The sequence below is a fragment of the Nicotiana sylvestris genome, chromosome 12 (assembly GCF_000393655.2).
Source record: "Nicotiana sylvestris chromosome 12, ASM39365v2, whole genome shotgun sequence".
NCBI classification, from domain to species: domain Eukaryota; kingdom Viridiplantae; phylum Streptophyta; class Magnoliopsida; order Solanales; family Solanaceae; genus Nicotiana; species Nicotiana sylvestris.
The window spans coordinates 94,838,684-94,862,894 of record NC_091068.1 but is presented as its reverse complement, the minus strand read 5'-3'; the positions used below and the strand labels follow the sequence as shown (position 1 = coordinate 94,862,894).

General features: G+C 38.5%; 2 protein-coding genes across 3 annotated transcripts; both read left to right on the top strand.

Moving 5' to 3' along the window:
* Positions 1–390: 390 nt before the first annotated feature.
* On the top strand, positions 391–7,127 carry LOC104246754 (triacylglycerol lipase SDP1-like). Of its 2 annotated transcripts, XR_011404236.1 has the most exons (4): positions 391–2,914; positions 3,817–3,960; positions 4,361–5,478; positions 6,587–7,127. XR_011404236.1 is itself a non-coding variant. In XM_009802629.2 (3 exons), exons 1-3 carry the CDS (start codon positions 1,484–1,486, stop codon positions 5,342–5,344), a joined length of 2,559 nt encoding a protein of 852 aa, XP_009800931.2. In that variant the 5' UTR covers positions 391–1,483; the 3' UTR covers positions 5,345–5,552. The 2 variants fall into 2 exon arrangements, 1 of the variants encoding a protein (XP_009800931.2); XM_009802629.2 differs by lacking the exon at positions 6,587–7,127 and having other exon boundaries at positions 4,361–5,552.
* A 16,160-nt stretch (positions 7,128–23,287) lies between these two features.
* Positions 23,288–24,067, top strand: LOC138883399 (uncharacterized). Its single transcript, XM_070164082.1, has one exon. The coding sequence runs from the start codon at positions 23,288–23,290 to the stop codon at positions 24,065–24,067; it is 780 nt and encodes a 259-aa protein (XP_070020183.1).
* Positions 24,068–24,211: the final 144 nt, after the last annotated feature.

Genomic DNA, 24,211 nt, shown 5'->3' with positions numbered 1-24,211 from the left:
AATTAGATACATTGATTACTATATTCTGAATAATATTATATCTTAACGAAAGGGACTATTTCACAAAATGAAGCATCTTTCCAAACAAATAGTATTATAGTACTACATTTTTCCTTTCCCTATTTGTCTACATAATCACCACCAAACTAAAAGTTACTTCACCAACCTTCCAATTCCCCTCCTAATAAAATGGATCCAAAATCAAAATTTAACGAGTTAGATATTTCAAACTCATCTTATTTTTAAATTATGAGTTCGAATTTAATAAATTTCTTGAAGAAAAAAAAATACTGAATTCCAAGTTATTAGCTTAGAGCTACATGTGTGCCTCAGATAATTACTTGCAAGCAACAAGCAGCAACCTCTTTTCTTGAACGCAACAAACCAACTTTCCCATTTCAAAAAGACAAAAACTTAATCCCAAATATCCTTTCTCCAACATCAAAAATTCAAAACCATATTCATATTGGAAAAGGAGAAAAGGATGACGGGAGACATGCAAAACCAGTCTTACCTCCTATTGAGTATTTGATTACAATATATCTATTCTAAATTCATTAAATACTTGTCCCTTCTTCGCTTTAAAAATATTAGGTTCAATAAAATTCATTGCTAAAGGCCAGAACAGCTTATGTGCCTTACAGTTAGCTGCAGAGGGTATTCTTGAATATTACTACTCCTATTATTTTAGTAATAATAATATATTCAATCGTGCCTATCCATACTTCCTTAGCTGATACATTCATACGTCAGTTTTAACCATAGAGAACCATATCGTTATCTGATCCAAACTTCTGACTTTTTCTATTTTCCGAATCCCTATGTTTCTACTAATATCCATCTCTGCCATTGCAGTGATATATTAATTTTAGTGTTTGTTTTCACCTTCTTGATTTATTGTCCCCTCTCTGTTTTCCATATATTGAAGGAAAAAACATTAACTTTATGAAAATTTGTTGTTTTGCTGGTTGATTCCTACAACCCCTTTTGACATTGATTTTGTGGGATCCAAAAAAATTGAATCTTGATGTAAAAATTTGATCTTTCTATTTCTTTTTACATGGAAATTTGATTTCTGGGGGTATTAAGGATTCTTTTGTCGGTTGATTTGGTGCTTTTTTGCCAAGTTCTTGTCGGTCTCTGAGCTGATTTTTCATAATTTCACAAAAAGAGAAAGGCTAAAACAGAAAGGTTTGGAGTTTCTTTCTTTGACTTTCAGAAATTGAGGTATTTTCTTTGATCTAATTCTTGTTAATATCTGGTTCAATCTGATTCCCTTGAATCCTGTGAATAAACTTTGTTTCCCTATTGTCACAAAATTATATCCTTTTCACTTTCCTTGACTCTCAGAAGTTAGTACAATCTTTGTTCTGCTAAATCTTGTGAATAACCTTTAGCTTAGAGTTTTAGGTATGTGTATATTGGGTTCTCTTAACATTTAGCCGAGAAACCTTCTCTAGGATTAGTCCCCCTTTTCATTGAGATGGATATAAGTAATGAGGCTACTATTGACTTCTTTTCAATTGGACCTACTACGATATTGGGTCGAACAATCGCCTTTAGAGTGTTGTTCTGCAAATCAATTTCACAGTTGAGGCATCACCTGTTTCATTTCTTGATATATTACTTGTACAAGTTCAAGAATGGTTTGTCATACTACTTGACACCCTTAATTTCGTGGTTGCACCCTCGTAATCCACAAGGGATATTGGCATTGGTGACGCTTCTCGCCTTCTTGTTGAGGCGATACACGAATGTAAAAATCAAGGCTGAGATGGCCTATAGGAGGAAGTTTTGGAGGAATATGATGAGATCTGCATTGACTTATGAGGAGTGGGCTCATGCTGCCAAGATGCTAGATAAAGAGACCCCTAAAATGAATGAGGCAGATCTTTATGATGTAGAATTAGTTCGAAATAAACTCCAAGAGCTTCGACATCGTAGGCAAGAGGGTTCTCTGAGGGATATCATATTCTGTATGAGAGCTGACCTTGTTAGGAATCTTGGTAATATGTGCAATCCAGAACTTCACAAGGGAAGGCTTCATGTGCCTAGACTGATTAAGGATTATATTGATGAGGTTTCAACTCAGTTGAGAATGGTATGCGACTCTGATTCGGAGGAGCTTCTCTTGGAAGAGAAACTTGCTTTCATGCATGAAACAAGACATGCCTTTGGTAGGACAGCTTTGCTTTTAAGTGGAGGTGCTTCTTTAGGAGCTTTCCATGTGGGCGTGGTGAAAACACTTGTAGAACACAAGCTGATGCCACGGATAATTGCTGGTTCAAGTGTCGGCTCGATTATGTGCTCCATAGTTGCAACTCGATCTTGGCCTGAGCTCCAGAGTTTTTTCGAGGACTCCTGGCACTCTTTGCAATTTTTCGATCAGTTGGGTGGGATTTTTACTATTTTCAAGAGGGTCATGACCCAGGGTGCTGTACATGAAATCAGACAGCTGCAGGTGCTGTTACGTAATCTCACGAATAATCTTACTTTCCAAGAAGCCTATGACATGACTGGTAGAGTTCTGGGGATTACTGTTTGCTCGCCTAGGAAACATGAACCTCCTAGATGCTTGAACTACTTGACTTCACCTCATGTTGTTATATGGAGTGCTGTTACCGCTTCTTGTGCCTTTCCTGGTCTCTTCGAAGCTCAAGAACTTATGGCAAAGGATAGAAGTGGAGATCTTGTTCCATATCACCCACCATTTCATTTGGGTCCTGATGCCACTTCTAGTGCATCTTCTCGTCGTTGGAGGGATGGTAGCTTGGAGGTTGATTTGCCAATGATGCAGCTAAAGGAGCTCTTCAATGTCAATCACTTCATTGTGAGCCAGGCGAATCCGCACATCGCTCCACTGCTGAGGATCAAAGAGTTTGTAAGAGCTTATGGAGGCAACTTTGCTGCCAAGGTATGGACTTTTGTTTTCTTTGATATGATCTTGATCTCTTTGCTTTCAGTTGATGTTGATGCTTCCTCTAAGTCTTGTACATGTATTTGTGTCACTGCAACAAAATTTTAGAGCACTTTAAAATGCTTTCGGTCGTTGTTATATCTTGAGTTAGTTTTAACTAGTACTAATCTATTCTGTAAATATAGGTAGGGGCGGTATAGCTCAGGCCTAACTTCAGTAAGCCTTATTCTGTCATTTTTTCAATAAGGAGTTAGACTTCAAGCGTATGCTGATAAGGAGCTAGTCTTATTCCCTCATTAAGCTTCTTCAAGCATCTTCACTTGTTTGAACATTTGAACTAGGCTCTTTAGTTCAACCGAAGTTGCTAAAGGGACTAACTTGAAGGAATCGTATGCTGAATAATTTCTGTAGTTGTCACATACATCGCCGAGTAGCACTATGGGCACCTATGTGATTTTCTCCTTTATAGAGATATTGAATAGGCTTCGTATAAGTCATAGCGGTCAGTTTTCTAAGCAAGAATCTTTTTGATAGAAAATTCATTTAGCAGTTTGCAGCTCATAGTGGTTTTGAAAATATAATCAAGCAGGATTCATCTGTTGATGCTCTTTACTATATTTTAGGTGCTAGAGTAACGGAGTTAGTCTGTGAACCTATATATATAGCCTTTTTAAATGTACCCAACGTAATTGCCGGTGTTCCATGGACTCAGTTTCAGTTCTACGATTTAGAGTTTAGACACATCAAATGCTTAGGCTCTATAGATCTCGTTGGTGGTTGTAACTAAGAATTGCTAGTTCATAACTTACCCTTGCATGCTCCTAGTTTTGCTGCTATGTTTTTGTGGAGACAAAAGACTTAAGCAGAGACATTGTAACATCAAGTATTTGGCCATGCAGCTTGCTCAACTTACGGAAATGGAGGTGAAGCATAGATGCAATCAGGTATTAGAACTTGGTTTTCCCTTGGGAGGATTGGCAAAGCTTTTTGCTCAAGAATGGGAGGGTGACGTAACAGTTGTAATGCCTGCCACTCTAGCTCAGGTATGTCCACTATGAGCAATTTCTCTTTTTGCAAATAAGAAAAAAAGTTCTGTTTCGATGGCTATAAATGTGAATATGAAGCCCATTGAACTTACAGAGTAACAAATACTTCAATTCGTGTTGTTGATGCGTTTTGTGATTGCTATGCTGTTGAATGGAATAGGAAATAATTGCCTTGATGGAACTGAAAACACTGTAGTAAAAATGCTAAGTCCTGGGTGAATTTGATTCTGTCTAAAAGTTGCTTTCCGTTCCCAATTTGTGGAAATCTAGATGAGAATTGTCAAATCATGTTAAGTTCATAAGAATATTTTTGTCTTTTTCAAAATAAGTTCTACTATGAAGAACTGTAGGTTGGCTTGACATCTAACCTTTTCGCCAAATTTTGTTTGTGATACAGTACTCAAAAATCATACAGAATCCCTCTACTCTGGAGCTGCAAAAGGCAGCAAATCAAGGAAGAAGGTGCACTTGGGAAAAACTCTCAGCCATGAAAGCAAACTGTGGAATTGAGCTTGCACTTGATGAATGTGTTGCTATACTGAACCACATGCGTAGACTGAAAAGGAGTGCTGAGAGAGCGGCTGCTGCTTCACATGGCTTGGCAAGCACTGTCAGATTTAACGCTTCCAGAAGAATTCCTTCTTGGAACTGCATTGCACGAGAGAATTCAACAGGCTCCCTTGAAGATTTTCTTGCGGATGTTGCTGCTTCACATCATCAAGGAGGCAGTGGTTCGGGGGCGCATGTTAACCGTAATTGGCGAACACACCGGAATGCACATGATGGTAGTGACAGTGAGCCGGAAAATGTGGACCTTAATTCTTGGACAAGATCGGGTGGTCCTTTGATGAGGACAACATCAGCTGATAAGTTTATTGACTTTGTCCAGAACTTGGAAATTGGTTCGCGATTGAACAAAGGATTGACTATTGACCTCAACAATATTGTTCCTCAGATGGCAGGCAGGGACCATTTCTCCCCGAGCCCAAGGGTAACAACACCTGATAGAAGTTCAGATACAGAATTTGATCAAAGAGATTTTAGTTATAAGGTCCCTGCGAGTAGTTCAAGCATTATGGTAGGTGAAGGTGACCTTCTGCAGCCTGAAAGGACTAACAGCGGTATTGTCTTCAATGTGGTAAGGAAAGGAGACTTGACCCCATCGAACAGAAGCCTTGATTCAGAAAATAATAGTTCCGTGCAGGACGCAGTTGCTGAGTGCGTGCAACTTGAAAGTCCAGAAAAGGAGATGGATATTAGCTCAGTATCCGAGGATGGTGAGAATGATGTTGGGCAAGGAAGTAGGGTCAATGAAGTTGATTGTAGTGAAAATCGTTCATCAATCGGTGATGGCAACGATAAGCAAGTTATTGATACTTGAGAGTTTAGCTTTGATTATTCTACACAGGCCATTCAAATTCTTTTTTATACTCAATGGAGCTTCTTTCAGAGCTAACACACTCAGAATTGGGGTTGTAAGTAGTGCAAGTAGCAAATCTGTAATAATTGTTTAGTGTAAGTCATCACCCTTCTGCTAGTTCAAAGTGGCTCAGTTCAATTCTAATTCAGAACTTCGATAATTCATGTTATTTTTGCCTCCTTCCCTGTCTTCTTTGATTGTAGTATTGATCTCATGGTTTGCCTGTTCACTTATAAGTATTAGGCAGGAGGGAAGAAAAAAGAGAGATGACTTGACTTTTATTTGTTTATAGATATGCTATACATATAAACTACAAAATTGAGAATCTAACAAGAAGTCTGTGTTTCCCCCGAAAACAATTCTAAAACAATTGGAAAAGTACTTCTGCAATTTTTTCTGCGGACAAACTGAAGACAAAAAGAAATATCACGGATCTCTGGGAGGAAATTATGTTATCCTACGGAGTAAGGAGGTGCAGGTTTTAAAAGACTAGAAGATATATGCAAAGCTTTTAGTGCTAAAAGATGGTGGAGGTTTAGAGGAGATGATAACTAATGGTCACTCTTCCTAAAAGCAAAATATTATCAAAGAAGCCACCCTATGACAAGGATAGTACAATCAGAACATTCTGAGAGATCTTACTATGATAAGAAATAGTGTGGAATCACAGATACTATGGAAAATAAATGAAGCCAAAATATCCTTTTGGATGGATAATTGGACTGGTGAGGGACCATTGGCAACTCGTATGAACTTTGAAGGCAGATCAGGAAATCTAATGGTTGAAGATTGTATTATCAATAATAACTGGGACATGGATTTTAGTAACAACATAGTGCCAAATTACTTGGCACAGGTCATATTTAAAACCCCCATCGGAGATAGAAACATAAAGGATCAACAAGTATGACACCTTACCACTTCAAGAGCTTTCTCATGTAGTTCCGCTTAATATCTTCTTTGACAAAAAAAAAATGAAAAGTTGCAACTATGGAAAAAGTTGGAGAAAAGACATCCCTTTCAAGATGCCTTTTGTGTTATGAAAGCTGGTTAAAAGAAAAGTTTCTCTTGATGAAATTATTAGGGATTTTGGACAAGTTATTGTACCAAATTGTAGCTGTTGCAATCAACCCGAGGATGAAACTATTAAACATGTCTTTATCACTAGTGATATAGCTACTAATATATGGAATTTTTTTGCAGGTCATATGGGTGTCCATATGGGAGGTCGGAATGTAATCTCTATGATGCATACCTGGAATGGCACAAAGTGTAGGAATTCCCAACAGAGGCTGCTAGTTCAATCAGTCCCAATATTCATCTTCTGGGAATTATGGAAAACAAGATGCTCTGCCAGAAAAGAATAATATCTACATCTAGAATAATCAGCGAAGTTCTATTCCATACGAAAATTCTAATGAAGAAGAGAGGAATTGTCTTTGACTTTTCATGGGACTGGCAAAAGATTTGCAAGGAGATGGAGGTTATCACTGTTAATCTTATTTGTAGAATTGTAAATTGGAACAAACCTCCTAATTTTTGGTTGAGGATAAATAGTGATGGTAGCAACAATGGCACAAACAAGACATCAGGATTAAGAGGAGTTGTTAGGAATAGACATGGAGAGCTAATTCAGGCATTTGCTAAAGCTCTAATGTTCTGCACTAACAACTGTGCCGAAGTTGAAGCAGCTTCCTTTGGTGTAAATTGATGTATACTTATGAACAAGGAACATGTTATCCTAGAATTAAGTTCACAATTTCTGGTGTATATGTTACTAGGAAAGATCAGTATTCCATATATTCTTGAATATGCAGTCCAATTAATGAAAAAAGATATAATGAAGTAGAATATCAGGATTCAATATTGTTATAGAGAAACTAACCAAGTAGCTGATATGTTAGCTAAACATGGTGCAGCTTTAAGAACAATTCAACTCCCCAGATATCTATTACAAGAAGGAGGATATGCCAGCAGAGGCCAGAGGTCCATACACTTTAGACAAAGCAATCTTTAAAAATCAGGAAAGCTAAACATAGTTCCATATATATTTCCTCTTGCTTCTTAATGTATATGATGTTACAGTATAACGGGACGATCTTTTCCCATACTAATTTTTTGATACATAATGTAACCCTAGCTGTAGTATTAACACCCGGACCAAAATTTCTTGGCTGCTACTGGTACAGGGACAATGGTGCAGTCTTTTTCTGAGATTTGAGGAGGTAAGGTCTCATATCCCCTCCTTCATATGTTTAATTTTTGGATATAAATATATGAGGTAGGGGTCAATGCCAAACCCTCTAGCACCTACAGATCAATATAGCCTGAGGTGAAACTGGCTTCAATAATAAAAAAGAAAAAAAAATAGTTAAGGTCAGTATCTCTGGAGTTTTATATGGAAAAATTGATGAGTTAAGAGAATGGTCAATATTGATATGAATCTGTTGCTTTGTTACCAACTCTCGTTTCCTTTCTTCTTTAATTTTATTTTGGTACTACGTATGCTAGATTTTTGCGGACATTGGAGCTGGATCTGGTGGCTGTGTCTTGGAGAAAATGTTGCCATGGTTGTGTATGTTCGACTGGACACAGCACGTTTAATATTTTGAGTTGTATGAATATGCTGATCAATATATAATCTGAGGAAAATCAGTCTTGTACCCAAGGGCGGCCCGACTAATTTTGTGGTCTAAAACTAAACTTTATGAGGGGCCTTAATAGTTTAATTTTTTTTATTATTTATTTGAAGTCTATTTTTTTTTAGCTTTTTATCTAAAATCACAAGGTAGGGGTAAAGTCCGTATACACACTATCCTCGGCAGACCCCATGGTATGGGATAATACTGGGTATATTGTTGTATTTTTTTAACTTTTCTTAGATACAAAGTTATTGATAATTTTCTTATAATCGATAACTCCTAATAAATTTTTCTCAATTGACAATATAGCTAATCCATTTAATCTTTCTTGTGAGTTGTGACATTGTTGTTCTTAGGTAAGATTTTATCAATTTTAATTCTGAAAACTTCTTTTCGTTAAAGCAACGGTAACATGAGTTATGAACATTATTTGATGTTAGGCTAGAAACCCGTGTTTTAGCCGTAGTATTACATGCCAATGACTGCATTTTTTACGTGCGTTTGAGTTCAAATGATAGTGAATTGCACTTAGTACGTATTTTATGCCTTGCAGGAAGTGATCCTGAGCTCAAAAGTTAATTTGGAGCTAAATTGATCAATTTGGAGCTTTGAAGTCTGAGTAAAAGCCCAATACATTAAGCTGAGATCATGTTCGGAGGTCGTGTACCAAGTCCGGATGTTAAAAGAGGACGAAATAAGTTCACTCTGAGAAAATTACACTGCCGAGCCGCATGGAGCGCCGCAAGGCGCGGCGCAGCAGTGTAAAATGCTGCCTGATGCGAAAAGTTGAGGCTGCTGATAAAATGCACTAACGCGCCACATGGTGCGGTGCAGCCTGCGGCGCGGCTGTTCAACTTTTACAGAGCGAAGTCTTAGTTCGCACAGGAAAGGGTTTTTTCGTCTACGCCCGACCCTACTTGGTATAAATACATGTAAAAACGCTATTTTGAGAGGTTAGACATACTTTTGACATATTTTAGACCTAAGGAGGAGGTTGGACAGATTTGAGACACAGATTGGACCTAAGGAGGCAGAGACACAATAGGAGCAAGGCGTGGAATTCTTCTACGAGTTTTTCCTTCCTCTTCCTATTTTTCATTGTTGGTTATGACTTTTAGTATTGTAGTTTTACATACTATTATGAATAGCTAATTTGTTATCTAAGGTTTTGATGGAACCTTTTATAGGATAAATTCTTGTTATGTTTTTATATAATTGAGCCGTAGTATAATCTCTATTTGTTCAACTACGTTCTTGTTGTAGTTAATTGATAGGATCCTCAATTAGTTGTGCCTATTTAGTATGTATTACTCGGAAGAGAGTGCATATTTAGGTAGTTGTTGAACAACATCACTCCCGACGTATGTGAGGAATCAATAACCAAGGGTTTAAAGGTGGGATTAGGGATAACGAAACCTTGGGTGCGATCTAAGTGGGTTGTAATTAAAGCCAGCTAGCGTAACTCGGGAGAGTATGTCTAGTAAATTGTCGTAATTAATCGGAAAGAGAATTACAACACGCAGAGTGCTCATGATCGGTAAAGAATACTTAGGCAAAATTATAAAAGACATAGCGGGAAGAATTCCGACAATTGGAAAAATCATAACTCTAGACCTCCTTAATCTTTTCTCTAACCCTTAGTATCTTTAGTTGTTAATTTACTATTTTAATTTGTTAGTTAATTAGTTAAACACAAAAATCTAAATATCTATAAGTTAGGAATTGTTCAAGCTTGTCTCTTGGTAATAGTGAACAATTGTAGTTAAACCTTAGTTCTCTGTGGGATTCGACTCCGGACTTGTAAACCGGATTATATTTGCAACGACCGCTTAGTCCTTTTTATAAGGCATAATTGGGCGTAATCAAATTTTAGCGCCATTGCCGGGGAACTAACGGTGTAGTTGTAGGTGAACATATTGCTAGGTTTCAAGTTTGAACTTTTATTTTATTTTTTAGTATTTGATTTTTTTAATTTTTTTTATTTTAATTTTATTTGAGAAACATGGCATCATGGAATTATGGGAATTTTGATGTTGGTAATTCTCTTTTTAATCCTCCTTATGCATATTGTGAAGGAAACCTCCCAGGGCAAAATTATCAAAATATTCCCAAGAACGAGTTTTGTGCACCAACTCAATCTTATGCGCGGAATGTGTGTGATATGTGTGGTGGTCAAGATGGTCACTTTCACGGTTGTGCTTATATTTCTTACCTTCCCCCAACCCCTTACTTTGATGGTTCTTCTTTTTCTGGTGAAGTTAATAGGAACAAAGAACCCAAGGAAGCTGACCTAAAGAAGATCGAAGATATGTTAAAGTGCATTTTGGAATAACATAGTAAATTACAACTGCAGATAGAAAGGCAGGAGGAAACTATTCACAACTTGAACGTTCACATGAGTCAACTGGTTGAAGATTTTAATGCTCAACAAGTCAATATTGTGAATAGTATCCAAGAAGAGCGTGAATTAGATACAATAATTGAGGATCTAGAGGAGAAGACCAGAGTAAAACACCAACAATCAATCGAACTAGATTTTGAGTATGCTGATGTCATAGAAGAGATACTAGAGTCAACCAAGGATATTGAGGATACATACTTAGTTGACTCTATTGTCATTAGTGTTGAGAATGTAGACAGTCCCAATGTTTATGTAGTTGAGCGCATTGGTCCACACTCCAAGCATTTTTCCACATTGTGTTTGGATGATGATATGGAAATAGAGTCGTCCGAACCACTTGAGGAGTCAAGGAATGAGGAACAAGGTGCCTACATTCTGGAATGCTTCTTGCCAGAAAGTCGTGAATACACATCTCATCCAAAGGTCAAGAAGTGCAGAATACTACATTATTTTATTGGGCCAGTCAGATTCATTCTACCACCCCAGGAGCATGATCACAAAGCAGAATCAAAACTTGGGGTCCAATTCATAAGTTCAAAGTAGAGGCAGAAAATGATTCACGTCGTGTCGCGACGTTAAATTAAGCGCTTGTTGGGAGGCAACCCAGCTTTATTGCTTTCTTTTATTATTATTATTTTTTTATTAATTTTTTAATTGTATTATTTTTGTAGTGTCTATTTTTTATTTTTTAGGCGCTTGAAAAGCAAAGCTATTGAAAGGATGCAACAACAAACCAGATGGTTGGAATTAAGTGTGAGGTACCCGCACGAAGGACCAAGTCGGGGAGAAGTCTGAGTAACCTATGAGCTGCTAGTGCTTCGTCCTTTGGCCTACCAGGGAGTTTCTTTTACCCTCTTATTAGTATGGTGTGCATTGGGGACAATGCACAATTTTAAGTGTGGGGTGAGGAGAGTGTCTGGGTGACTTTCTATGATATTTTAGTTATGTTAGTTTAATTGAATATTTTTTTTAAAATAGTAAAGATTGGACTTTTCCCGACAATGGATATTCTAAAAAAAATTCTTGAGGGATTTAAGTCTAAAAAAATAAAATAATTTTCTTTTTGTTAGGTAGTGTAGCAATTACCTCTTGGTTTTTCTTTAAACCACGGTTCTTTTTCAAGAGTTTTGTTTGAACCGCGTGTAGTGAGTTTTTTTAGGAATATGAGTCATTGTGTTGTGCTTTGAATTGAAGCAATATCTCTTGACTTTGTTATGCCTTGAGAATAGTGAGTACTTTGGCTGTTACGCTTAGACTCAATTTTTGACTTTTGTATAAGTACCTTAAATTGTATGATTTTAACTTTGCTTAACTGCTTTGACTAGAGTGTCTTGATGAATCCAATCCTAAGTGAGTTATGTGTCGTGTGTGTGTTATTCTGTTCATTGCATTTGATGCCTAGAACTTGCCCTGTGTGTTTGCAAATCTAAATAGTAGTTTTGTTCAGTCTTGGAAGTTATATAGGCATTTCTTTGTTGAGCCAGATATGTATATTTTACGCACCTAATTGTTATGTATCGTAGTTACCCCATTTGAGCCTGTAATCTTGTGTCTTTGGCAACCACATTACAAGCCTTACCCATTTGTTTGAATTAATTATTTATTTGAATCTTTTAACCTCTCATGAGCACTTGAATTGTTATTAACTATGTAAAAGTTAAAGTGTGGGGGTGGTAGGTTTGGCTTTTGAGTGGAACTAATGAAATAAGGAGAAAGGTTCCTATTTTGAAAAAGTAAGAGCCACATGAATAAAAAGAGAAAGAGAAAAGGAAAAAAATAGTTGTATTGCTGTAAAAAAAATATTCTTTGATAGTGGTGACTCTTGATATAATTGTGCTTAAATAATTTGGGAGTTGATGTATATTGATGTGAAGGTGGAGTTTGGTTTGACATAAGTATGATGTTTGAATGTTAAAGTATATGTATTAAAGTGCTTAGGGAGGTGTAGTCACTCTTATATCTAAATATATCCAACCCGTCCCGTAGCCTACATTACAGCCAAATAAAGTCCTACTTGATCCTAAACTAAATAAGCTCGATTAGTAGAGTAGTACACTACGGGCAAGCCTATGGTGCATCTTTTGTGGCATATGAATATTATTTCTGAGAGTGAGTGAATTCTTTCTAGCTTGAGTTCCTAAGTGCTCTTAAATTTTATTGTGTGAAACTACTCTCTTTTGTTGTGTGAGGGCACTTGATTCATGAAGGAAAGGTAATGTCAATGATCTCTACGTTAGAGTAAGTGGGTGAGTTGTGAATAATGCGTGGTACTTGTGAGTCAAATCTTGAGGTGAAGATGTTACGCTTTTGTGCTTAGTCTATTTTAAATATTCTTGGTATGATGAGTTAGGAGAATTGTTTAAAAAGGTCGTGTCTATATAAAGTGTAGTTTGATTGCTCGAGGACGAGCAATGGTTTAAGTGTGGGGTGTTGATGTTAGGCTAGAAACCTGTATTTTAGCCGTAGTATTACATGCCAATGACTACATTTTTTACGTGCGTTTGAGTTCAAATGATAGTGAATTGCACTTAGTACGTGTTTTATGCCTTGCAGGAAGTGATCCTGAGCTCAAAAGTTAATTTGGAGCTAAATTGATCAATTTGGAGCTTTGAAGTCTGAGTAAAATCCCAATACATTAAGCTGGGATTGTGTTCGGAGGTCGTGTACCAAGTCCGGATGTTAAAAGAGGACGAAATAAGTTCACTCTAAGAAAATTACACTACCGCGCCGCATGGGGCGCCGCACGGCGCGGCGCAGCAGTGTAAAATGCTGCCTGATGCGAAAAGTTGAGGCTGCTGATAAAATGCACTAACGCGCCGCATGGTGCGGCACATCCTGCGGCGCGGCTGTTCAACTTTTACAGAGTGAAGTCCTAGTTCGCACAAGAAAGGGTTTTTTCGTTTGAGCCCGACCCTACTTGGTATAAATACATGTCAAAATGCTATTTTGAGAGATTGGACATACTTTTGACATATTTTAGACCTAAGGAGGAGGTTGGACAGATTTGAGACACAGATTGGACCTAAGGAGGCAGAGACACAATAGGAGCAAGGCGTGGAATTCTTCTACAAGTTTTTCCTTCCTCCTCCTAATTTTCATTGTTGGTTATGACTTTTAGTATTGTAGTTTTACATACTATTATGAATAGCTAATTTTTTATCTAGGGTTTTGATGGAACCTTTTGTAGGATAAATTTTTGTTATGTTTTTATATAATTGAGTCGTAGTATAATCTCTATTTATTCAACTACGTTCTTGTTATAGTTAATTGATAGGATCCTTTATTAGCTGTGCCTATTTAGTATGTATTACTCGGGAGAGAGTACATATTTAGGTAGTTGTTGAACAAAATCACTCCCGACGTATGTGAGGAATCAATAACCAAGGGTTTAAAGGTGGGATTAGGGATAACGAAACCTTGGGCGCGATCTAAGTGAGTTGTAATTAAAGCCAGCTAGCGTAACTCGGGAGAGTATGTGTAGTAAATTGTCGTAATTACTCGGAAGAGAATTACAACACGTAGAGCGCTCATGATCGGTAAAGAATACTTAGGAAAAATTATAAAAGACATAGCGGGAAGAATTCCGACAATTGGAAAAATCATAACTCTAGACCTCCTTAATCTTTTCTCAACCCTTAGTATCTTTAGTTGTTAATTTACAATTTTAATTTGTTAGTTAATTAGTTAAACACAAAAATCTAAATATCTATAAGTTAGGAATTGTTCAAACTTGTCTTCTTGGTAATAGTGAACAGCTGTAGCTAAACTTTAGTTCTTTGTGGGATTCGACTCCGGACTTGTAAACCGGATTATATTTGCAACGACCGCTTAGCCCTTTTTATAAGGCATAGTTGGGCGTAATCATTATTCCATAAGCAATTTAGGCATTTGGAAAAAATTAATTCTTTTTTATTCGATTAAGTGTATCAATTAAACTATTATCTTCTAAATGTACTATTTTCCTTAATACTTTTAATTCAGAAAATAAATCTAAACCATCAATATCGAATTGATTATTATGCTTTAAGGAACATTCAAGATTAATGCAATATTTTTTAAAATTTTCAACATCTAATGATCTTAGTTTTTATTGATAGAAAATCAAAAATATTTTCATATGCTTTGAATTGTTCAAATTTATTTTGAAGTGAAAAAATAGTCTTGTCTATTATGTATAAAATTAATCAACTCTAAAGGACTCTTCGAAAGATTTTGAGATTTTATTATCAACATTCGCATCAAATTGTTACTTTCTGTATATCACACGTTTCTTACGAAATTCAGGTTCGATATTTATTTTAAGTGCAATTTCCTTGGTAAAAATCATAGCAATTGCAAATCCTTCTTCTCTATATTTGTTAAAGAAAGAAATCAAACATTTTCACTTTACGGAAATACATAGTCTATTAGGTGTAACAAAAAATAGGACCCTCACAAATATAGAGTCTAAAGCGATTTCTTTACTTGCTTTATGGAATGACCGCCCCTGCTTGTACCTGTTATGAGCACGTGATTTTTGCTTCACGGAAATTACTCCAAAAGAAATCAAAAAAAAAACAAAACAAGTTACCTTTGGGTACAATTTTGAGAATTTACGTGACATTTTGGTAATTGTTTTGTCCGTAAATGTTTACCTTGTTGTAGTTAATTAAAAAATACAAAAATACAGGTCACATGCATATTTAGGATTTAATTGTGCATTTAGGAATTAATTAAACCATAATTTGGTTTTCAAGGGGAAAATCACAAAAATATGCATTTTTATTCTATCTGTCGTCATTGTGTGATTTTATTTTAACTAAACGTTTTAATTTGTGTGTTAATTATTGTTGAATGTTAATTAATATTTGTGTAGTTTAATTTTGGTTTTAATTTAATTAGGAATTTTTGTTTAAATTAAAAGAATGAAAAGGGAAGAAAATACCGGATTTGGGCCAAAAATTCAATTGAAAATCAGGCCCAATCCATTACATTGACCCAGTCCACGACCTGGGCTTCCAAACGACGTCGTTTAGGTGTATTTGATCTGAGCCGTTCATCTCACTTCATCTAACGGCTCCAGGCTTTCCCAGATACCCGACCCATTTCACCCAAAGACCGACCCAGTCTCCACGCGAGACCAAACGACGTCGTCCCCTTAAGTGAAAAGATCAAGGCCGTTGATCATCAATGATCCAACGGCCGAAATTCAGCTCCCCCGTCCCGTATATAAACCCTTATCTCTCACCCCACGCCTCCGTAACCAAACACCCCCTTGCACCCCTTCGTCTCTATCAACTCAGAGACGAAACCAATCAGCAAACCCTAGCCGTCGTTGAACCCCTAAGCCTGAAACCCGGCAGAAACGATGCCGGTGACCACCAAATTAACACCCCTAGTGCACCTTGACCCCTGGACACGAATCTACAAACCGTTTGGCTCGAATCAACCTACATCGTCTCGAATCTTCATCTGAAGATTCGAGCCAAACCTCAACCTATACTAACCGACCCCAAATTCACACCAGTTATTCCCCCGACCTCCCTCGTGACCAACCCAAGCCTGGTTTGGTTCGAATCGAACCAGAAAAGCTCGAACCCCTAATCTGAGCCCCAAGAACCCTAGAAATCCAAGAACCAGGAATTTGTTCAAATTAGCAGAGGGTGTGGGGTCTAATAGACCTTAGTCGAAGTGTTCTCCGTTGAGAACACTTGATTAAGGTCCATTCGACCTCAAAAAGGTCGAGTCTGAGTTCGGACCTGGGTCATCTAGTTTACTTGAGGTATTCTTTTTCCCTTTCTGTTTGTTCTAGTTTTTGTTTGTTTTGTTATTCGTTTGTGTGGTTAGAATGATTTTATTTCCAATTTCTGTGCTTTGTTGTTCTTCTTCTCCAAATCAGACCTTTATTTGGTCGAAATTTTCGCATGTTCGTTGTTAAGTGTATGTGTTAAACTATATAATCGATTGGAATGAGTTTGGTCGATTAATTAGTTTCCAGGGTAATTCCCTGTTTTGTCAGTACAACTTGAATCACCTGTGTGTACTGTTCAATTTTGATCATTAGCTATTGACTATATATGTTGTAATTCATATAGTCAATTGGATAAATGTCGTTAATTAGTTTTAACAGGTTGGGATATTAGAAACCTGCAAATTGTTCAGTTTTAATGGTCTGTCAGTTTAATACTAATATACCACTAAGCTAATGAATAAAATAGGGATCAATAGTGGGAGTGATAATATGTTAAGTGCCTTTAGTGGCTGGAAATCAGAAATAACATGGGGTTTAATTTTAAAAATAGAAATGGCCAGTTAAAAGACTGGCATGTTTTTGAATTAACTAGTGAAAAAGGTACTACTTGAGTTGGCTTAGTGACTTTACTAGTGGGAAATCAGTAACAGCATGGGTTTAATGATAAAAAGGTAGAAATGCACATGACGAGGGAATAAAATAGGCTGAAAGTGAAATGTTTGAATAAAAGAATGGCCAATTCTAGTCTTTAAATATACTGGATTTTGGACAAGAAAGGGGGGGAGGGAGTGGACTGAATTTTGAAAAATCAGAATTTGAGAGCAAAAAAAAAGAAAAAGAGGCTGAACTTTTACTTTAATAATATCAGGCTGCTTTTCTTTGAGTGTTGTTCAAAAATCAGTAAACTACTGTTGTCTTGTACCTGTCTCTCTTCTGCTTTGACTGTGATTGCATTTTGGTGTTGCTAGGTTTCAATCGGTTACTGGGTTATTCTACTGATCATTTACTGGATTCTGCTGGTTTTGCTGTGTTGCTGAACCTGTTGTTCCTGTGTATTTACACTACTGCTACTTCTACTGATCTTCATCTTCTTTCCTTGCTTTCCAAATACCAGGTACACAAACTGATACACTGGTACATCTTGTAAGCTACTTGAAGCATGAATGCAAAAAAAGATTTGAAGCTGTAGTTTAATGTAGTCTTTTCTTTCTTTTATTGTCTGTACTTAGAACATTCTATGCGCTGCCCATGTAAACTCTGGTTATATACTGAATCTCGGTTGTATATATGTTCGCTAGTTGCCTTCACTAGAATCAGGTAGTTGTTGGTTATGTATAACATGGGCATTATCCTATAGCAATTTAAGTTGTAAACTTCTTCCCCGTAGGCTTTTAGTTTAAAAGGACTAATAGTGTAGTTGTAACATTCTGCTAGTTCAATTTGTTCGATTAAACAGCATGTTCCAAATACACATCAGGCCTTAGGTTGATTACTCAATAGTTCAAACTATTTTAGTTAACAACTTGCTCATCTAAATTCGTAAAAAACGGGTTTCATTAGGTATCACTTTCATTTCGGATTCTTAAAGTTTGAACATGTGTAGAATCATTTAGCTAAGCCCAACATCTTAATAAGGATGGCACAGGTCCAGTTTTACCCCTTATACATTGGACCTGGGCCCACAATTGTTAACCGACTGCCCTTATTGTATCGTTTTTAGATTTAACGACTCACTTTCGAAACTCAACTATAATAACTCGTGAGCATGTAAATAAGTTAGAACTCTTTTTCTTTCATTATAGAGACGAACGAAATAGAAAACATAGTCACTATAAGTCAATCCTTTAAAAATAAAAATGAGGCGTGCCTTGCCAAACAAAAATGCACAAGCTGCGGGGCCCTCTATACGTGTTTGTAAAGTTGCTTAGACTCCGGGACGGGCCGTTTAGCAAAGTTTCACGGCCTTGCCCAAAATAACGATACGCCAATCGCTTAGGGCGCGTCTTTAATAAAATTACTTCCCTAAGTATGGGTGTGCATTTATGCAACCCAAATCCAAATCTCAACAGAGTCGAAACGTATCTATGACCACGGGTACATTGATTGTGACGAGGTTCGAGATACGTTTTCACGACGTTGCAATTCTATTAAAAAATAATAATAAAAGCGGTTTAAACTTAATAAAAGCACACAAGTTATAACATGTATTAAAATCATATATTTAGCCATTATAACAATTTAAGCGACCGTGCTAGAACCACGGGATCCATGGGTGCCTAACACCTTCCCTCGGGTCAACAGAATTCCTTACTTAGAATTTCTGGTTCGCAAACTTCATTTGGAAAGTCGAAAATTTCCTCGATTTGGGATTCAAGATAAACCGGTGACTTGGGACACCAAAAGCCAAACCTTTCCCAAGTGGCAACTCTGAAATAAATAAATAATCCCATTTTTGAATAATGTCACTTAAATTGGAAAAACTCTCTCACGCATTTATCCTTCGGGGTAGGCATGCAAAAAGGAGGTGTGACAGCTCTAGCGACTCTGCTAGGGAGCGAACCCAGAATCTCTAGTTCAGGGTTCAAGAATTCGAGCTTAGAATAATTGTTATATTTGGCTTTATTATCTGATCTTTATTACATGTTTGGGCATAACGTGCTAAATGTTGCCTTTTACCGCTTTGATATTATCTGAACTATATATAAACTGTGCTGAAACCCTCCTCTTCTCATCTTCGGGAATGTGCTTGCTGGTCGAGACTCCCTATTCTGTTAGTATCATACCCTGAAATAAGAAAGAGGTCGTACAAGTTACAAAGCCGGACGATCTCGCGGGTCCCCGGTACGTAGCCCCCTCCTCGACTCGAGTTGTCCGCTCGGGTACACAGTCTAGAACAAATACCCAGGTTACAAACCTAGAATAACTCAGCTTCATGTCGGATCCCTAGTAGGAACGTTTGTTTGCATCATGTGCATTTGACTTTGGAGGCTCAACACAGGGGTTGGGTCTGTCTAGGACAGATGTACCAAAATGACAAAAGACCATCCTGATGCATCCAACTTGCTACTTGTGCATTTGTTTGTTTCGAACTTGCATGCTGACCGGCTTTTGAATGTCTTGAGGAAAGGGATATAGAGGTAGTTAATCGCCTGCTTTAAAAAAAATCAACGTCCAAATAGTGTCGAAACTCTGCCGAATTTTTGAAAAAAAAAGAGTTTTGTTTATGAAAAATGGTTTTGTTTGCCAATGGAAAAAGAGTCTTGTTTTTCAAAAGAAGTTTGTTTTATCTGCCCAAACTAAGCCGGTTTGATTCTCACAGGGTGTGAGATACGTAGGCAACCCTCATCGGGTCCAACCTCCCCTTTTTCAGAAATAGCCAAAATGTCAGAATTTTAATTTCATCATAAATGAGTCGGGTGATGCCACTTTTGTCAAATGTAGCCGAATGTTCCGGAAAGGGACGCGTCGGAAGGCTGACTTTGCATAAATAACCGCTTTTGGTCATTTTTTGAATTTTGACCAATTTGCCCAACAGCCTTAGAATCCTCGTCCCCGAGGCTCTGTGAGGCCGTGTTCCCAATGTCGGGCCACTATTTTGAAAAAAAAAGAGTCATAAATAAATCAAGTGATGCTGTTTTTGTCAAAAACAACCAAATGTTCCCGAAAGGGACGGTGGAAGGCTGACTTTGCATAAACGGCCACTTTCAATCATCCTTTAGAGTTTTGATCGGTTGACCCTCACAGCCTTAAAATCGTCATCCCCGAAGTGCTGAAAGGCCGTGTTCAAAAGATCGGATCTTTCTTTCTAAAATATAGTCAAATCATTTTGAGTCAAATAATTTTTGCTTAAATCACCTTAATAAATGTGCAGGATGAGCACAATGCAAAATGAACACTTTTCGATAATGACTAAAGTCTCTGTCAAGTTGCGGCTATGGTGGGATGATCTAGGTGGTGAAGGGCAAGATGAGGTCAAGAAATATCTGAAAGGTCTCACGGGTTTATTGGAAATCCAGCCTCAAGGAGATATCATAAGAGCTTTGGTCACCTACTGGGACCCGGCACACAATGTCTTCCACTTCTCCGATTTTGAACTCACCCCGACTTTGGAGGAAATAGCCGGGTACATCGGAAATGCTGAAGTTCCATTAAGGCAAAAATACTTGGTCGCCCCAAGAGCTGTCACTGTGCATCGGTTTCTAGATTCATTAAAGATACCCAGGACGGTCCATAACCCAGATTTGGCCGTAGGTTTCTGTAGTCCGCGCTTCATATACGACAGATATGGTCATGTAGGAGGATTCAACAATTCGGGTAACAAGTTATGCAGCAAAGGTAACCGTCAGAAGTGGGATGAGCATAGACGAGTGGCTTTCATGATAACATTTTTGGGCCTTTTGGTGTTTCCAAGGAAAGACGGAAACATTGATCTGAAAATATCCGGGGTCGTCAGTACTTTGCTCACTCAAAATGAAAGCACTCTCGTGCCTATGGTAGTATCTGATATCTTTCGAGCTCTCACAGCCTGCAAAGCCAGAGGGAATTTTTTCGAGGGGTGTAATTTGCTGCTACAAATATGGATGACTGAACATCTCTGCCACCGTTCCGAGCTTTTGAGTTATGGTTCCTCGAAGAAGACTTGCATAGAAGAGTTTTACACGAGAATCAAGGAGGTCGGTCTACCCGAGGGAGTTACGGCATGGACGTCATTCTTTCAAACTCTCACCGCTAGCCAAATACAGTGGACACTGGGATGGTTGCCTGTTGATGAGATCATATATATGCCGGCAGCTAGGACCCACTTTCTATTGATGGGACTTAAGAGCATTCAGCCTTACGCGCCCTATCGAGTTTTGAGACAACTCGGGAGATGCCAGATAGTGCCACACAAGGAAGATCTTAGTGCTCAAGCAATTGAGATTAGCCCTGACGGACAATTTCCTGAAGCAAAAGTCCGCCAGATCTGGAATGAATGCCAATGTTTAAAAGCAGATACTTGCGTGCAGGATCGGGCCAAAGGTGAAGTAGCACCAGGGTACCTTGTGTGGTACAAAAGAGAACTTGAGCACAAAAGGCCGGCTAAAAGACCCCATATCCTGAATTTTGCCGAGTCATCACAGGAGCAATGGGATTGGTTAGCAAAAGAAAAAGGCTATCGGGCTGAAATCAGCAAGCTGAAACAACAAATTGAAGGTCTAAAATTTGAGAACAACGTGCAAGTTGCTACTGATCTGGGAGAAAAGAACAGGTTGGCCCGGAAAACGAGGCGCTTAGGGCCCAAATCCAGCAAATAAGGATAGCCACTGATAACCAACAAAGGAGCCGGTCGGATGAGCGACTGATAAAAGGTTTAAAAATGGAAATTAGTGAGTGCCGAAGTGAGTTGGAGAATTTTGAGAATACCATAGCAGGACTCGAGGCACACTGGGCAAAAATAACAGAGGAGCGCAACTGGTACCTGCAGCAGTTGAAAAGGGATCACGAGCAAACCATTGCCAATTTGAAGAGAAAGGTGGCCACTCTTGAGGACAAAGCGGCTAAGCAAGCCCGAACCTTTGAAGCTGAAAATAGACATTGCTATGATTTACTGGCCCAGATGGAAGTAGAAATTCAGCAGTGGCAGAATCAACATCTCCAGAATTCTCGGGTTTTGAAGGCCCGTAATGATCAAATAGAGCGCCTACTCATAGAAAAGGGGCAAACCAGGGATAAGATTAAGACCATTGCACATGCCATCATTAGGAGGTGTCTACGGTGCGAAGATATGACCCGCACTACCTTCTTCTCGGTAGTGATGATTTATGTCAAGCGAACCATGTATGAGCTAGAACAACTTGAAAGGGACCTCGCACCTAAGCCCGCAGCGAGGCCGAACGATGCCCCGCGGGCTCCAATTTTTAAAGCTTTAATGTATTTATAGGTCGAGTCTGTATTTTCCGTCTTGGCGTCTTTTGTTTGTCTTTTCGCATCAGGGTGTATCAGTAGTTTTTGAGTTTGTATTTATTTCAAGTCTGTTATTCTCCCTTTTTCAAAAATGTTTAGTTTGTAATAGAATGTTTTAGTAATAAAAAAATGTTTCTTTATTTTTGCACTTGTTTGTCACAAACTACGCTTGGTCTGATTCACGCGGGGCCGTGATACGTAGGCAATCTTCGTAAGATTCGACCGGAACCTTAAATAAGAAGAAAGGTTGTAAACCCAAAATAATAATAATAATGATAAAAATATATATATATATATAACAAATAAATAAATAATATAAATAAAGGGGAGCATAAAGAGAAGCTGGAATGACGCATGCCATCGATGTAAACATGTAAAAATTCATTTAACTGTATAGGTGCATCACACCCCAACGTGAGATTACCTGTCTGTTATTTGTTTCAAACTAACCGTTTGCTTGCTGCTAAGTCCAGGTTTTTAGAAAGGTGGTTTGGTTTTGTGGAGGTCTGGTCTCACATTCATACTTTACGAGGTCGAAAGGAAGTGTTCAGTTGCCCGTCACTGAGTCGAGAGGAAATATTCACACTTACTTCACGAGATCAAAGGGAAGTGTAGAGATGTCTTCAGAAATTCCTTTGCCAACGATTCCTATTTCCGAAGAGAGTTCAATCTCGGCCATCCCAACTTCTGAATCAGCAACTGCTAAAGAAAACAGAATCTTGTGGCTTCGCATGTTGGAAATGTTGGATGATTGGAACAATGGAAAAGAGCCGCCGAGTGTAATCCCTGGATTCCCCGAGCTGTTCTCTAGGACAAGTGGGACTTCCAACGTCCCCATAAGTTATCCAACTACCCTATTCGGGTATCCTACCATTTCAGCCCACTCCGCTGGATCACCCTCCGATTCTTATCCCCGGGTGTCAACGACAGATGTGGCTACAAACATATTCACTGCACCGCCCTGTCCAATTGCGGCACAACCCGCTATACACAGGCCTAATTTTGACTCTTCCTCATTCACATTTCAAGCACCATCCTTCTCGCTGGAACCAACTCGGTTTACCACCAATGCTCACCCTCAGTAGCCTCAATGCGAGCTTACGCCTGGGCAAGACCGAAATCCCAAAGCTCCTGAACAAGATGAAAAGGCGAGAAGAATGAGGAGCCTCGAGCAGAGCTTAAAAAATATGCAAGGCTTAAGCGGGCAGAAGAGTGTCTCCTATACTGATCTGTGCATGTTCCCTCACGTGCACCTGCCCGTAGGGTTCAAAACACCGAAGTTTGAGAAATATGATGGGCATGGCGATCCCATTGCTCACCTCAAAAATTATTGCAACCAATTGCGTAGGGCTGTCGGCAAAGAAGAATTGTTGATGGCATACTTCGGAGAAAGCTTGGTGGGCATAGCCTCAGAGTGGTATATGGATCAGGACATATCTCGATGGCACATTTGGGACGATCTTGCCAGAGATTTTGTAAGGCAGTTTCAGTATAATATTGACATCGCGCCAGACAGGAATTCTTTGTCAAACTTGAAGAAGAAACCCTCAGAAAGCTTCAGAGAATACGCTATTAAATGGCACGGGCAAGCATCAAGGGTAAAATCTCCCATGGATGAAATAGAAATGGTCACTACTTTCCTCCAGGCTCAAGAATCAGATTACTTCCAAAACATGATGTCGGCCATTGGAAAACCTTTCGCAGAAGCGATTAAGATCAGGGAAATGGTAGAGAATGGCTTGAAAACGGGTAGAATCTTGAGTCAGGCGGCCATAAGGGTGACCTCCCAAGCCATCCAAGGCGGGTCCGGAGGAATGGCAAGAGGGAAGAAAAAGGAAGAGACATCCATGGCGGCGTCAGAAGCAAGAGAATATCGTAATCCCAGGCCCCGTTTTCCAAAAAAAACCCACAACATTACTACCCCCACCAGGATATGGCCTATGCTTCTCAACCTTACATGGTCATGAATGCTCAACCTTACGGCCGACCACCGCAACAAGCCAATCGGAGCCAAGCTCCACCTCCCAGAAATCAGCCTCCTTACCGAAACCACTATAATCCACAACTACCCTAGAATAACTTTCGTCCTCAAGAACCACCCAGAAGACAAA

Coding starts and splice junctions, on each gene's coding strand:
- LOC104246754 (XM_009802629.2), top strand. CDS start 1,484: ATGGATATAAGTAATGAGGCTACTATTGACTTCTTTTCAATTGGACCT. Junction 2,915..3,816: donor GAGGCAACTTTGCTGCCAAG/GTATGGACTTTT, acceptor TTGGCCATGCAG/CTTGCTCAACTTACGGAAAT. Junction 3,961..4,360: donor TGCCTGCCACTCTAGCTCAG/GTATGTCCACTA, acceptor TTTGTGATACAG/TACTCAAAAATCATACAGAA.
- LOC138883399 (XM_070164082.1), top strand. CDS start 23,288: ATGCAAGGCTTAAGCGGGCAGAAGAGTGTCTCCTATACTGATCTGTGC.